Source organism: Paramisgurnus dabryanus, chromosome 18, assembly GCF_030506205.2.
Source record: "Paramisgurnus dabryanus chromosome 18, PD_genome_1.1, whole genome shotgun sequence".
NCBI classification, from domain to species: Eukaryota; Metazoa; Chordata; class Actinopteri; order Cypriniformes; family Cobitidae; genus Paramisgurnus; species Paramisgurnus dabryanus.
The window spans coordinates 5,984,445-6,001,000 of record NC_133354.1 but is presented as its reverse complement, the minus strand read 5'-3'; the positions used below and the strand labels follow the sequence as shown (position 1 = coordinate 6,001,000).

Below are 16,556 nucleotides of genomic sequence, written 5' to 3'. Positions count from 1 at the left end.
CATGACAAAACGCTTTGTAATCCAGTAGTTACTTCAAATCGATTACAATGCTGACTATTTTCTACAGACAGCCAGGCACATAATTGTCTACAACTAAGATTTAGGATAATTCCCACCCAAACACAGAAATAATGTCTTAACACTTGAAAGAGTTTTCCCATAGTCCCAGATTAAAATGCATGTTTAAGATGCCTTAATTTCAAAACTTCAATTCAAAAAATGTTTATAGGGTTTGTTTTGTTAAAACTACTTAAATGTCCTAATATAACTAAAGCCTAATCCTGAATTAATTTAAAGCTTGTTTGGGAAACATAATGTCCCATAATGTATTGATGTTCCTAAATCTGTAATAATATGTTCAAGTTATTAAATAATCTTAAAGGAACACTTTAAGATTCAAAAATTACCGATTTTAGTTTTGATACTTTTCCTATTCAAAACTTGACTCTTCTGTAGTTACATCGTGTACTAAAACAGATGGAAAATTAAAATGTTTTAAAATTAAAGATTTTCTCGGCTGATACGGCTAGGACTATGCTCTCAATCTGGTGTAATAATTAAGGAACTTTACTGCCGTACCATGGGTGCAGCAGGTGCATTAGATATTACGCAGCGCCTTAATAGTCCCCAGCTAGGTAACTTTCAATGTGACCGGCACTAAGTTTGTGTAGTTGCAGTCAGGAATATTTTCGGGCACAGTGTAATATGATTGCACCTGCTGCACCGATGTTACGGCAGCAAAGTCTTTGATTATTAGGCCTGAATGAGAGTATAGTTCCTAGCCATATCGGCCTAGAATATTGCAACTTATAATTTTCCATCGGTTTGATGTGGAAAATATCCTAAATCAGAGTTGTTTGGAGCGGAGAATAATTTGAAGGTCCTAAACTCCACTATCATTAACAAGAAAAATAACATCACTCTCACTGACCTGCGCTGGCTCCAAAGTCACTGTCAAGTCCAGGTCCACCAGCAGAAGGACTTGATGAAGGCACATAGCAGGAATTCTCAACTGCAATACTGCTGGCTGACTCGCACTCCACATGGATCTTATCCAGAGAAGCGCTCTCCAGGTCCATTGTGCTGCTTCTACGCATGGAAACCATCGGCACGGAGAACTGAAAACAGTGTAGTTAAAGGTGCAATATGTAACTTTTAAAAAGATCTCTTAACAGAAATACAATATAATATCCAGAATTATATTATCAGCGGTGTATAAAGACCTTACAAAATGAACTGTATTGTTTTTATTACCTTACAATGAGCTGTTTTTATCTACATACCCCCCGGGTCCCCTTAGGGCCGGGGATACCTTTTTCCGCGTCTCGCGCGCACGCGTAGCTTTTTCAGTATAGTCCCCGCGGCTACACGTGGATGACCGCGTTCGACACTGTACGCAATACAAATGATTTCTTATTCAAATTATTACTCTACCAGGCCGTCAGGGCAGCACTGATTTGGCGACATTTACAGTATATTAAAACATTAGGATAGGAGAAGAAAAGTAGACGATCCACCATTGCAAACACAGTTTAGAACAAACAACAAGACAACAAAGAACAGGAATCAAACATCATCATTCTCCACAGCTTTCTGTTCTTGGAAGAAGTAAAAGTTAAAGAAGAAAAATGATAGTGTGTGTGCAAATGCTGTCTATTTCCTTTGTATAATTGTTTATAGTGGAGTGCACTGTCTAAATATTTTCACGCGCATGCGCTGTTGTACGTGGACTGTACACGCACTGTCCGCGCGGTCTCAAATTTTAGGCTGCAAGCGGACGGTCCGCGCGGCCGGCCCTAGTATACTTTCGGCTTCACATGGAAGTCGTTGTTTTGCGTCATCATGTTTCTACAGTAGCCCTAAATGGATAAATTACTCTACAGAGCATTTTGTCACTGTGTTTATTTTCAGACAATGATGTGTTTGTCCTCTGACAGCCACCATAGCTTCTCTATGAGTTTCGAAAGGAAGGGGTAAGCGTTTCTAAACTGTTTGTTGCAATTTGCAATCTTACCGCTAGATGCCGCTAAAATGTACACACAGTACCTTAAATCACCCCAATTACATTGCATGTTTTGTGTTTATCCTTAACACTGGCATATTATACTTCAACTCACAAAACTGATGAAATATCCACTGTAATTTTTATGAGTAAATGGCACACGAATAAACTTTCACCAAATCACAAAAAAAAAGAAAGGTTGGCACACCACACAGCTCCAAAAATGAATCTTTGATATGATGTCTGATGAAGAGCCATTAGGTTGGAAAAGTCACCTGTTAAACATTTTTGGAGTTGTGGGGTGCCAACATTTCTTTTTTTTTGTGCTTTTTGTGAGATTTTCTGCCTTGTGCCAGATGTGTAGCCTACATTTTTGTATGGTTTTTATTTAAATCTTAACCATAAACAAATTCTTACATCAAATAATGTTGTTTATCATGTCACTTAGAACAAGTATCGATTTTAGTACAAAAATTGTTAAAAGCACTGATTTATATGCATTATGATTTTATTGCAAAATGTTTTATTTTTTCCCCAAACATATGATCCCATAAATATAATGTTTACAAAACTGTAATGTTTTGTGCATATTAAAGGTTCTTTATGGATCACCTTAATTTTAAGATAGTAGTGTAGGGTTATTTTGGATAGCTCCCTAACTTACCCCATTCGGAGTCACACGAATCGCGGGTGAGTTCGGTGGCACCGTGTTTATTCGCTCCGTCTCCGAATCACTGGACTGCACCAGAACCGGCGCGCTAGTCCTCCAGCTTGGCACGCGCAGCGATCCTGACCCGGGGTAGGTGGCCCCATCCGGGCGCAGAAACCTGGCGCGCTGTCCGGTGGCCCTTCTCTCCGCCGAGGAGGTCAAGGACGACGTGATCGGTGGCGCCAGCATGGGCTCCGACACAGAAACATAGTTGTTCTTCCTGTGCGGACCGAAGAGAGGTTCGTCAGAGAAGCGGGTGACCCTCTGCCGGGTGGATAGAGACGAGTGCACGAGCGAGATTTCGGACCCGCAGCGCTCTCTCTTCCTCCGGGTCAACAGAAACAGCTTGTAGCCCACAAAGAGACAGTTGATGAGAAGCAGCAGAACCACGCAGGGTATCAGAACCAGGATCAGCAGTGCCAAACTGGACACCGGGAGGCCCTCGGGTAAGTTTGATGAGGGCACAGCCGATCCCAGCTGCGACATTTCATTACAAATCAATGATGCACCTGCGACTTTGATCGTTATTAAATATTATCAATGGTTATGAATGTTTTAATGTAAAACAATATCTATAAAACGTGTAAAACTGACAGTCGACAGCTGCGCACAGGTGCTCTCCATTGACATCAATTAATCTCGACACTGACTCTGCGCTCTCACTGTATAAGCTCGCGGCTTTCTCACATTTCACCTCGTTCAGAGGAAAATTTACAACAACATTGCAGTCTTACCTCAGTGATAAGAATCTTTTTGGTGTGTTAAGTCGTCTGTGTTGTTCACAAAGCCTGAAATTGTTCAATATGTTTAGGCACTTTGCAGGCCGTCCTGTGGCGCTCTCTGCTCTTGTGGGTTAAACTCTTTCAGCTGAGCTCAAATCAGAGCTCGGTGTTTTCGTAAAAGTTAAACACACGGGTAATTCAGAGACCGAACCAAAAACAGCAACTGGTAACAGCATTTTAAGTTTAATCTAAATAATATTTTATACTATATATGGGTAATTTAATTTTTTTTTGCAATTTCTTATAATTGCAGTACCCAGTGATGTCCAGAAGATGACGCCAAACGTCAATGTAGCCATAAAATAACCAATCCCCCTAAATTATTAAAAGTAAATTCACTGCAATTTTAAAATGCAGACACATTTCGTATTCAGAGAGAGATACTTCAAAAATATTTAATTGATTTAATTAAAGGCGTTTGATGTATCCAAATTGTGGGTATAAAGGATTTTACGATATAATTGAGTTTAATGGTTTTGATTCAGCTTATCAATTCATGTTTAAGAATCCTGTAGTAAAGTTAGTATTTTAGTATTTGCTTTAGAAAACTATAGTAAAATTCCTAGATGATATAGTGTTTTAAACCTTACCACTGTAAATACAAAAGTTTTTTTACAGCTTATCAATTCACTAAAGTAGTTAATACTACAACGTACTATAGTATTGATAAAAATAATTACTCTCGGACGCATGCGCGTTGTCTGGACAGTACTTAACTTCCGGTCTCTGTTTGATTAATGGTCTGGTTAGTGGCCAAATTAAACTCTGGAACAAATACTTCGTCGAAAATAACAAATGTTTTGGTTTCCTAAAGATGAAGGAAGACGGCGATCATGGTTTGTTTATGTTGTTACTACTGAAACGTGTATACCACAGTTAACTATAGTAAATATTAAAGTATTATACTGTATTTTGTTCATGTGGGCACCGAAAGATGGCATTGTGGAGCATTTTAAAATTTGTGTTTATTTATTAATCTGGTTTATAACAGTTAAGTAGCTTTTTGATAAAATTCACAAAAAGCAGTATCTTTTGTTTTGTGGGAAAGTATATTAAAATAAGCTTTTTTATAAATAAGTGATTTATTCACACAAGTCAAATATATGATTGTGCTATTTCATCTTATGGCCGCAAGGGGGCAGAATAACATTAAAGACAACATTAAGAATAAGACCATTTATTGGATCTACTGTATGCAAACACACTATTTGTGCTTTCTTTAAAGTCATTAATAATAAAATACATGCCAAAAACATTATTTTGAGCTTGATATGTGATTTTGATTCTTGTTTTTATAAACATATAGGTATCACATTTAAGTATTACATTATAAGTACCTTTGTTGGTACTTGACCATTTATATTTATGGTTTTGGCAGATGCTTTTATCCAAAGTAACTTAAGGTGCATTACAAGCTATACATTTTTTCATCAGTATGTGTGTTCCCTGGGTTCGATTCCATGACCTTAAACGCAATGCTCTACCACTGAACTATACAGGATCTATATACAGTTTTTTTGTAGACATGATTTACAATGAAATTATCATGTGTTTATTGATCTTGTTTCTTCTGACACTACTGAAATATGGGAGAAAAGCAAAGAGGCAACATTTTCTGTGCGCCATATGTAGCTAATTTGCATAATGCTAACATATCCTAAATTGAGCAAAGATTAAACCTTATATATAGAATCATCTGTGATCAAAATTCACTGCTTCTCACTTCTCACTGTCACACGGCTATAAAAGGCCATTCTGACCCTGAATAAGTGTTTGGCAATTGAAGCTGTGAGAATGATTCACGAAGCTCTGACTGACACGAGACAATGTTCTTCTCACTCCGACATTTACACATTCACTGTGAACCGCTGTGTTTGAAAGGTTATCAAATCTCTGCTGTAAGACAAAAACCAGCACAGTGAAAGATTTGACAAAATGTTACATAGAAATAAAACATTCTGCCTCTTTGCTTCTGTCCTTTATTTCAGTTGTGTCAAAAGTTCCAAGATCAATATAGACATGATCACGTCTACAAACTTTCTGCACCTTACTGAAGCATCCCTTTTTTTGTAATCACTTTAGATAAGAGTCTATAAAATGAATCATTACACTAAGGTGCATTGCACATTACATTTTACTGTACTCATCTATTTATTTGTGAACCTGGAACACAAAACCATAAGTGTACATTTTTTAAAATGAAATAAATACACTTTCTGTTGATGTATGGTTTGTTAGGATAGGACAATATTTGGCCAAAATACTATTTGAAAATCAGAAATCCGAGGGTGCAAAAAATCTAAATATTGAGAAAATTGCCTTTAAAGTTGTCCAGATAAAGTCCTTAGCAACACATATTACTATTGCTAAATACATTTGATATATATTTACAGTAGGAAATTTACAAAATATCGTCATGAAACAGGATCTATAAATGACGTCCTTGTTACGCCTGCTTTGGCATATTTCAGTTAGTGATGGGCGTTTCAGGTCGCCTTTTATACTTCCTGACTGCCGCATCACCCCGTCGCTGAGGTTACGCCCCACCATTGGTTGATTTTGCTATACACATTTAGAAGCACTCACGTCAGCGACATTCCCATAGCATCATAAGGGAATGAGACGCTGCATCTCCCTTGCCATACTTCCTGCGTCCCTGTTACTCCTGCTTCAGCATATTTCAGTTAGCGATTGGCATTTCAGGTCGCCTTTTTTACGTCCTGACTGCCGCATCACCCCATCGCTGAGGTTACGCCCCACCATTGGTTGATTTTGCTATACACATTTAGAAGCACTCACGTCAGCGACATTGCCACAGCATCATTAGGGAATGAGATGCTGCATCTCCCTTGCCATACTTCCTGTGTCCCTGTTACACCTGCTTCGGAATATTTTGGGTAGCGATGGCCGTTTCAGGTCGCCTTTTATACTTCTTGACTGCCGCATCACCCCGACGCTTAGGTTATGCTCCACCATTGGTTGAATTTGATATACAAATTCAAATGCACTCACGCCAGAGACATTCCCATAGCATCACTAGGGAACGAGACGCTGCATCTCCCTTGCCATACTTCCTGCGTCCCTGTTACGCCTGCTTCGGCATATTTCAGTTAGCGATGGCCGTTTCAGGTTGCCTTTTTTACTTCCTGACTCCTGCGTCACCCCGCCGATGATATTGCACCCCACCATTGGTCGAATTTGATATACAAATTCAGACGTATTCACACAAGAGACATTCATCACTAGGGAATGAGACGCTGTGTCTGCCTTGCTATACTTCCTGCGTCCCTTTTACGCCTGCTTCTGCATATTTCAGTTAGTGATAGGCGTTTCAGGTCGCCTTTTTTACTTCCTGACTCCTGCGTCACCCCGCCGGTGACATTACGCCCCACCATTGGTTGAATTTGATATACACATTCAGACGCATTCACGCCGGAGGTGACTAGGGTGACGCAGCGCAAGTTCCCTCGAAAGAGAGCCATGTCTTAAACAGCCCTCACTGGCTTTTCTTCATAAAATACATTGTCCATGAGTGAATAAAAAGGAAATGAATCAGAAAAATAATAAAAAATGGTTACACAAGGAACTCATTTTTCATGCTTTTTAAAGCTTTATAGCATCGAATCAACTGCACCATAGCCTTGCAGTGCAGTTATGTTCTGGACTATTCTACCTTTTTTTACTATAAATTATAAACATGTCAGATGTTTAATGCATACAAATATTCAGAAATATAAGTGTTAACATTCACAAACAAAAAAGTCCCTAATTATTCTTTATTTAACTAGTTTTTTGTTCTTATTTAAGAAAGTATTTATGTCTGGATTACTAGTATATAAAGGAGAAATCTTATTATTTAATAAAAATGCTATTCAGGCCAAAGACCCCTTAATGGATAGAGAGGAGGAGCAGAACCTCCAATATATGGGTCAAATTAAGGCTGGATTTACTTGGATTTGTTATGATAGTTACATTACAAATATATTAAAATAATAATTTTTCCTATACACAGTTACGTGATTTTAACAGCTACATTTTAAATAGTGTATTAGTGCCTTTTGTTTGTTTGGGAAAAATTTTATTTGGCATCAATGATGTTAAATATAAATAGTATTTGGAGGACCCCTGGTAATACTACATCGGACCCCCTGTTGAAGACCCATATGCTTGTATTTTCTTGGTCTTCAGTCCAACCAAAAAGTGACAAACAGCAGTCATTTCAATAATAAAACTTTATTTTTCCTTATAAAACATGCATTCATCTTACATAGCAGGTTATATATTATAAATTCACATCATTTCTGTATAATCTTTACAAATAATTCATTGGAACATGACACGGGAATCTCTCATAGAGACTAAATCACTGACAGTTCTGTACGCAAGTACAAGGTTGTCATGGATAAAGAAGTATGTTAACACTTCAGAGTACACTTTCAGCGAAATGCAGATGTGTGTGCAGTCAGTGTATACATTTTGTCCGCATGAATTACACTTTTACAGGTATTACATACCTACGTGTAAATGCATTGTGCGAGTCACACTTCTGTGTGTGCGTGTCGGACGTGTGTGCCTCACAGAGACAAACGGCTGACGTTACATCCGTCAGTGAAGTTAAGTGTGCGTGCTCAGTAGTTAACACTGTGCCAAGCTGTGCTTGATGATCTCTTTGCTACTCGGTGGAATGCGATCGGGGAAAACCACTTGAAACTCCACCAGCAGGTCGCCACGCTGGGTGGGGTTTTTCGCTCTGGGTAGCCCCTCCCCTATAAGGCGCCTCACTGATCCTGGTCTTATGACATCACTGCATGGGAGGGGCTTCGTCTGTCCATCGAGGGTAGGGACGTTAACTGTGCATCCACAGAGAGCCTGAAATGAAACAAAAAAGGAAACATTGTGTTAAATACATATATCTCTTTCAGCTATACAGTTATATAACAGGCAGGAGAGCTATTATATGTGCTGAGGTCTAATTCACTTGTGCAGCTAATGTGGTTTTGTTTTATATAATGCATGCATCTATTATGAGCTGAATGCGGGGGGAATATAGGCCAGACAGATTGAACCTCGCTGTTATGCAAGAGCTGCTAATCGCTCCCATTTTTCAATGATGCTACAGTCTGCGGGGGACGAGAGGACGTGCGTGGGAAGAGAAAGATGAAGTGGATGTGGAAAATGAGCTTTGTTTCGAAAGTGAGAATGGAGGATCTAGATGGCTGATCTATAATGCAAATCTATAAATAATTTATCAATAACAATACAAAGACGTGTACTATAGGTATGATATATATGTATGTGGATGGTCCATTAAGAACCATATTGGATCTATCAATGGTTTAAAGATAAAGCATAATGATGAGGGAGTTCTGTTGAGCAGACGAGGAGAGGATGACAGAATGTGTGTGAGACGATGCCGAGTGCCGAGGAGGAGGAGGGAGGTGGTGGTGTGAGAGAAGGGAGGAGTGTGTGTGTGTGAGCTCAGGCTGCGGGGGAGAGATGCTAAATTTAGATACTGCTCTCTGCAGAAGCTTATTGAGTCCCAGAGACTGCGAGGGAACATTTCGTACCACACACACATAAACACACGAACACATCTCACCTCTCGCAGCGTTATGATGGAGGTGTACACGACATGCGAGCCGTCTCGTCTGAAGTGGGCGTGCTGCTTCTCTTTAATAACGAACGCCAGGTCGTTAGGGGTGTGGCCTAGCAACTGATGCCCCTCCTTGGGAAAGGTGATTCTGGTTCCCTCCTTCCATCCCTTCTGCACCTCGACATCGAACACGCGTTCTTCTGGCCTCACCGTGTGCTTGTCCGTCTGACGAAGGCGTGTCACTTTGACGCGCTTCGTCACGCCCATAAGAATGTCTTCTAGAGAGACGAGGAGATCGTGGACCTCGGGCCCGGCCGGCGGCTTGAGCCCGGACTTGTTTCCGTGGTGACGGCTGAGGTGGGGAAGGGGGTTTCGGAGGAACGGGTTAAAGAGGTCATCGTCGGAGTCGAGATCAAAGTTGAAGAACATGCGCCAGGCGTGGCCGTCCGCTTTCGATGCGCTTTGGGCGGGGTCGGTTTTGGTTCCCGTGGTAGCCACGCCTCCTTTGGTTAAACCTGGAGAAGATGAATAAAACCATTAGTGTGTGTTCACATCTGAGAGCTTTCTGGATAAATAATATATAATGCTTGCAGCTATTTGGGAATGTGTTTGAGAGAGAGAATCAGTTCAGCAGGGGTTGTCTGAACCCACTGCACCCACTGAACTGAACTGTGTCTTTTTCTGTCTGACAACGCGATTTTAATAAAAATCTAAGTGTACATTTGTGTTATTTGACTCTTACTGCATTAAGCATCTCAAAACCATTCAGTGGAAATCTTTTTGTTCTGGCTTTATTCTCACCTTGCTGATCATAGATGCTGCGTTTCTCTGGGTCTGTCAGGACATCGTAAGCTTGTGCAATCTGTTTGAATTTGTCCTCTGCGTCTGCTTCTGGGTTCTTGTCAGGGTGGTAACGGAGTGCCAGACGCTTGTACGCTCGTCTGATCTCCTCCTCATTAGAGTCACTTGGAACGCCGAGCACAGCGTAGAAATCCACACATTCTGGTGAGGACGGGGGACTCGACTCCTCAGGCTCCTCTCGCACCTCCTGCACACATAACCAAATAAAAGAAGTTTAGTATAATCGTTTTTCTTCAGTTTGGGTAGAGATGTGTCTAACGTATGCATCGATTAAGCATTCGATCAATTTTATTATTGCAAACATTTATTGATTGCAAACATTTCATTTAACCAAAGGTTTGCCATCTGTGCCAGAAAAGGCAGAAACTGATTGTATATAAAATAATAATTTTTCATTAAAATAAATGTGCTTGCACAAAAAGTGGTATTTTGAAAGTACAAGAAATCTCTATTCTTCACTATACATGCATTCTCAAAGTCCAAAGTGTTTGTGTGTAAATAATAAAGTGGAGCACAGATGCACATTTAAGTTAAATTTGACGGCCATCATCTCACCTCTGGGGTCCATCCCTCCTCTCCGTGGATAACTCGCACTTTACACTTGACATTCTTGTGTTTGACGCCGAACTGAGTCCAGATGAGAACCATGGTGCTGATGCTGAGTGAGATCCGAGATGCGCGCGCTCTGCACTTGCTGTTTGCTGCATCTTCCTGCCGGTCTCCTCGCGCTTATATACCCGAGCTCTACACACAGCGCCCACGCTGCGTGACCGAGCTTCCCCGAGTACGCCCATTTCCACGTACACGACAGGGAATACCGCGTGCCCACCAATCCACTCTCGAAGCTCTTGCTAGAAGGAATGAGCATCACGCGGATGTAGCAGCCCATCTGTCCATGTGGAGGAGCGCTTCCGGAATTCACAATCAGTCTCTATCCCTCCCTCCTTCCTGACTGCCTAAATTCGGCACTGTCACACGTTGTTCTTTTGCAATGTCTGCCAGGTTTTTGGATGAGAAGTTGTGAATGAGAACGGATTTTCGCAATGAACGGTATAATGAATGAAAAAATGGAGGAATACGGGGAAATTATTCGGTACGTTTTGAAACTAAAGCGCGAAATTATCATTCACATTTCATCTATTTTTAGATCCGGCTACTGCGGGGGTAACACAAGACCAGCATGCCAATGAGCATCACCAGTGAAATGCCAGCATTTATTATTGTTTATTATAATAATATTTACATTACAAGGCTTACATTAATATTTATGTTTGACTTTTTTTAACAAAACGTAGATGACTATAATTAAACACTAGGCTACATAATCTATAACAGCGCTCTCCAAAATGTTGCCCCCACGGAGTCCACCAAAGCGCTATTTATAGCACCAATTTTTAAATATTTATTTATTATTTTTTATAGCTCGGCTTCTTTTATGTATTTTAACAATTTAAACAATGATAAAACATGTCAACGAGTAAAATAAAATAAAATCAACAAGTAAAAGAAAAAGGTTTTAAGTAGACTAAATTTAAAATAGCTCTCCAGATTGTTTTATCCATTGTGATAGCTACAAAAAGTTTGGAGACCCCTGTTTTATAATAATAAGCAAGAGTACCAATAAGGTGATTTAGGTAGATTTGGACACTTTTTTACAGTCTTGATTAATTTTTGATGCGTTTACGTCTTGCTAATTCACATATGTACGCTTTAAAATCTCTCTGTCAGAGTGAAGCTAAAACAAATGGAGAAAATGCCGCTTCACCCACACATGCAATTAAAGATAATTATCGTGTGCCTGTCAACGCTGGTGGCTTCTGTACTAATAGTTTTTATGCTTGTCAAAGTGGCAATTCAATGTGCCATCTCTCCATGGGCGTAAAAAATCAATTTGGCATCCATGAGAGCGCGTTCACAGACTGTCCTCACGGTTACCGCACGTTTAACGCGGCCGTGGGGAATGTCGCATTACGCAATAAGTGCAGGTGAATTGGCGCGCATATCTCGGTACATAAATGGCCATGCTTCCTCAGTCTCGTGCGATGAGCCAATCACGTACGAAAGATGCTTTAGGATTCCCGCTGCTACCGGAATATTGGACAAATTTGGTGATGTGTGGTGTGTAGTTGTCTCTTTATAGAAACGTCAGGAAAATCTTTTAGTCAGACCATTTTAGTTCCTCCATTTTGAAAAAGAAACCGAGATGAGCAGATATCGAGCTGAATTGTATGAACGACACCTCAAAATCTGTCGTGATTGACCGCGGCCGGACACAAAAGATGAATGTGAGATCAGGTGTGTGCGTGTCGCGTCGTGTCAGTGTTTGTGAGGACCAGTGGCGGATTTAGCAAATTGGGGGCCCTAGGCGAAGGTATTTTTTACTCCAAAATGAAGATGGAAAGCAGAGGTAACACAAAGTGAAGCACTACACAAACCAATAGAGAATAAGTCAATGGGGCAAAAACAGCCACGAACAGTAAATGAGGGAGAAATAATTTAAATCTGATGCTGCACAAAAACTAGCAATGCATCAAAGCCAATGTTGTTACTAATCTTCCACATACCCAAGACTGTGTTAAAAGGTTTAAAAAAATCCAGTCTACAATCACTTTATATTAAAACTATGTTTTCTTTGATGTTTTCTTCACAAACATAACAAAAGGGTTGTGAATTTTACCACAGTGTATTGTTGAGTTTTTGAAAAATGTTCAAAGCATTTTCCCAAAATATGTGTCAACATAAGGTTTTTCACCAAAAATCATTCCATATGCTGAAAGTTGTGGCCAAATTAAGACTCAACAGCACCCCATAGTGGACGAAAACATCCCCAACATAACATCAGCAGGGCTCCAGACTAACATTTGAGAGAGGTTGCACTTGCCTCAATTTGGTGGCACCAGTCACTGGGTGGTGTAAAAACAAAAAATAAACACTAAAACTAAGTCCAAACATGTTTAATGCATTAATAATTCATTAAAACCTAAGTCCAAACAAGTTTAATGCATTAACAATTTAATTACAAATACAAATAATTGTATACTTTAACAACATAAATTTTTTTTTACTTTACCATACTTATTATTTTTAACATATATTTGCCTTATTGTAAACCATTAAACTTACAATCAACTTTTTATTACTTTGTTGTAAAAGCTTTAGGCTACTTTAACACAGACTTGAGTAAAGAAATCACATTCTTGTGCTGTAATCACTACAAAATGTCTCCATGCACTCTGAAGATATAATTTGGCCAGGACTTGTAATCTAAGGTACTGAGCACAATGTATTACGTTTTTTCTGACTTCTAGCGTGAATACGCAGGGTACAGCGCTATTTTTAGGCTTTCATTGATTAATCTAAAGCAGCTGATCTCCGCCTCTTTTATTAGTGTCATTTTGCGAGCGTGTGGAGGTTGTGGGGAGATTATTTCATCAACTGCGCTGAAATATCAGAGAAAGCTCTTACATACACATAAAAAAACACTGTGCAGCATCGTTAATTACAACACCGGACTCTGACATCACATAATATTAGTTCGCGTTATTTTAAACCCGTCATTTCTCCCGAAAACGAAAGCAGAGGCTCTCGCCCGCAGTCTCCATAGACCACCCCTCAAAACAATCAGGGCAGAAGCGGTCGAAAGTGGACAAAAGAGACGGGTTTAGAGAGCAGAGGTGATATGCACCTGAGCTGATAGAAAGGCGGGGGAGCGGGCAACAACAGGAAGAGTGACTGAATGCGGGTCGACGTAATCGCCTGCGCATTATATTAATATAATTGTATTTAAATTTCACAGTCCAGCCAGTGCGACATTTAATAAAAAATAGTCATAGGCAGGGAAAATACTCGCAAAATGCGACTATTTACTCGCAGTCTGGAGCCCTGTAGGGTTACATTAGTTTTTTTTCTGTAGTAACATTATTTACTTCACCACAAAATACATTTTATCAATGTAGGGCTATTACTAGCCGGTTGACTTACCAAAGCCCCATTTTCGCGTTTATATTTGTCTTTAAGTCTCTGTTCATGTACTTTCCCAGTCCCTGTGTCACTTTGTGTTTATCTTTCGCGCCGCAGCACGCACCGTAATGGACTAGTCCATTTCATTGTGAAAGAAGGGGGTGTAAGTGTTTGGTGACAGAACATGAACTGGACATTTTAACTACTATTTCAAAGTTTCAACGTATTTCTTAAGAATATTAATACAATTTACAATGCTTTTGAAGTGTTCGTGATGATAAGGGTTTTATTTATTTATGTAGGCTATTTATTAGGTTGGTTGGGGGCCCCCCTAATTTGACCGCTGGTGGGGGGCCCCAGGCGGCCGCCTACCTATGCCTCTATGGTAAGACCGCCTCTGGTGAGGACATTGAGGGAACACTGTGCTAGCTCGGGGACACCGAGGGAACATTGCGCTTCTGCAGTAAAACTCTCGGTAGGGGCTCTTGAAAAGTCGTGATGTCGCGGATTTCATAATAACGCGCGGCGCGTGACAGCCGAATGTCCAACTGTGCCTCGTAATTTGCGCGCTGTGGTGCCGAGATCTGTTATTCGCGCGCGGAGAGAATGACCGTTATTAGCGTCGACTGAGGGCTAATTTAATCCCTGGAGAAATTAAAGTGCATCTACCACAGAAGGTCCAAACGATTAAACAAAACAAAGATGTCCAGTAAGTTTTACTTAAAACGATAAATATCTTAGGGGTTCTATAGATTTTAACAACAACGTGACCAAATGTTCATGATATTTCTTGAGAAAAAGCACACTAACCGATAACAATGAATGCAAGTATTGTGGGATAAAAGCGAAATTGGGGAAATAAATGTTATTTTAAGGGAGTTGCTAGGGGCATTTGTGTTGTTGCTAGGGTTAAAAGCACACCCAAAGGTCTCTATTCGGTGTCTTTGCTTCATCGCAAATTTATCAAAAGCATTGTGTTAATAGCACAAAAGGTCATGGGTTTGAATCCAGTCAACAATTATGCTAAACAAATTATGCATTGTAATGCACTGTAAGTCGTTTTGGATAAAAGCATCTGCCAAATGCATAAATGTAAGTATGCAGTAATAATAGTGATCCTAACAAACAAACAATAGCAGCAGCAGCACAAAAGGTCATGGGTTTGAATCCAGTCAACACTTATGCTGAAAATGTTATGCATTGTAAAGCACTGTAAGTAGCTTTGAATAAAAGCGTCTACCAAATGCACAAATGTAAGTATGCAGTAATAATAGTGATGCTTGCCTAACAAACAAACCAACAACACTAATAAAAATGCATATTGATACACAATCACATAGACTATAAAGCTAGCAATACAAAGGTATTTTTTGAAGTACCATGTAAACCATACAGTACAATACTAATATATAAGTAATATTTCTATCTAACCATTACCATGTGTGTGTGTTTAGGTGTGTGTGTGTGTGTGTTGTAAGAAAAAGTGGTGTGTTGCAGAGGAGTGACATTCACAGGTACGGTTCTTCCTTCATCACTTTGTTTTTCTGCACTCGTTTTCGCCCATCGCTCCTCTCAGTGGGTGACACCATAAAGGTTAGAGGGGTGATTCATAATGAGTAAAGTGGTATTTGACAGCACTTCTCACTTCACTTCCATCTCTCAAGTGGGATTCATTTAGTTGTGTAACACCATTCATAATCATCTGCTTTAACAGTGCATTCAAACAAGAGATGAAGACAGACAGCCAGAACAAATTTATATTCAGATGGAGGATGGTGACATGAGGTAAAGCAGAGAAGGGAGAACACAGAGAACACAGCCTCGTTCTATTAATAGCACAAAATATTTTTCAATGAACTAAGTGCCATACTGCCATCTGCTGGACTTTTCCAAATGTTCAATGAGGAACACTTTATCCCAAAGTCTTATAAAACTGCTTCAACAGACAGGAGGAATGTGCAGAGGAACAACGTGCTGAGGTTAGCTGGAGCAAAGAGTGAAAACAGCAGGAACGCTCGCTGTTAACTCGCTCGAGCACTAATACAGAGCAAACGTGACCTACTGCAATTCCCTCCCTCTATTAAACATAAAATATGTCCTACACTCTTAAAAATAAAGGTTAAAGCAGAACCATTTTTGTTCAAGAACCATTTGTTCAATACCTTTTCATAATCTGAAGAACCCTTTTCACTACAAAATACCTTTTTTGGAACAGAAATGTAGTTCTTTATGGAACCATTCATCCAAAAATTAATGTGAAGCACCTTTAGGGCGCACTCATATCACCATAACCCAACCCGAACCGTGCCCGAGTGCCCGTGTCCCCCCTCCGAACTCCCCCAGAAGCACACACTCACACTGTACTTTTACCGTTCCAAGTCCGAGCATGCTTTCATCATTAGGATGCGATTGTTTTGAAGAAAACAGGAAGTGCTCTCTTAACACTGAAACCCAACGTAAAATTAAATCTGTGTTTTTTATTCTGAGTCGTTTGGTGCATGATGACACACAGCCCTTTCACATGCCTATCCTATTACTAAGTTGATCTGTTGTGTGTGTATCTCAGACATTCACATAATCATGCTGCAAGCATCATAAGGTTTTTACGAAGGCAGATAAAGGTGAGTGGTCGTGCAATTTACTACTCTC

At 40.0% G+C, this 16,556-nt stretch overlaps 3 protein-coding genes across 3 annotated transcripts in view; 1 reads left to right on the top strand and 2 right to left on the bottom strand.

Moving 5' to 3' along the window:
* Positions 1 to 3,433, bottom strand: part of hwa (huluwa) — a 4,497-nt gene extending 1,064 nt beyond the window's left edge. Inside the window, exons 1-2 of the mRNA XM_065243723.2 lie at positions 2,667 to 3,433; positions 932 to 1,118 (exon numbers count right to left, since the gene is read on the bottom strand). Coding sequence (XP_065099795.1) covers positions 932 to 1,118; positions 2,667 to 3,197 — 718 coding nt within the window. The 5' untranslated portion in view covers positions 3,198 to 3,433. The remainder of the gene's footprint in view (positions 1 to 931; positions 1,119 to 2,666) is intronic.
* A 4,286-nt stretch (positions 3,434 to 7,719) lies between these two features.
* Positions 7,720 to 10,850, bottom strand: LOC135721468 (dnaJ homolog subfamily B member 5). The gene is made up of 4 exons (XM_065243726.2): positions 10,503 to 10,850; positions 9,888 to 10,134; positions 9,093 to 9,601; positions 7,720 to 8,362 (listed from the first exon to the last, which is right to left on the bottom strand). Exons 1-4 carry the CDS (start codon positions 10,593 to 10,595, stop codon positions 8,129 to 8,131), a joined length of 1,083 nt encoding a protein of 360 aa, XP_065099798.1. The 5' UTR covers positions 10,596 to 10,850; the 3' UTR covers positions 7,720 to 8,128.
* Positions 10,851 to 15,143: 4,293 nt separating this feature from the next.
* haus1 (HAUS augmin-like complex, subunit 1) overlaps positions 15,144 to 16,556 on the top strand; it is a 50,171-nt gene continuing 48,758 nt past the window's right edge. Inside the window, exon 1 of the mRNA XM_065243729.2 lies at positions 15,144 to 15,421. The gene's annotated coding sequence lies outside the window, so the exon portion shown is untranslated. The remainder of the gene's footprint in view (positions 15,422 to 16,556) is intronic.

Coding starts and splice junctions, on each gene's coding strand:
- LOC135721468 (XM_065243726.2), bottom strand. CDS start 10,595: ATGGTTCTCATCTGGACTCAGTTCGGCGTCAAACACAAGAATGTCAAG. Junction 9,602..9,887: donor CAGCATCTATGATCAGCAAG/GTGAGAATAAAG, acceptor CATCTTCTCCAG/GTTTAACCAAAGGAGGCGTG. Junction 8,363..9,092: donor CCATCATAACGCTGCGAGAG/GTGAGATGTGTT, acceptor GTTTCATTTCAG/GCTCTCTGTGGATGCACAGT.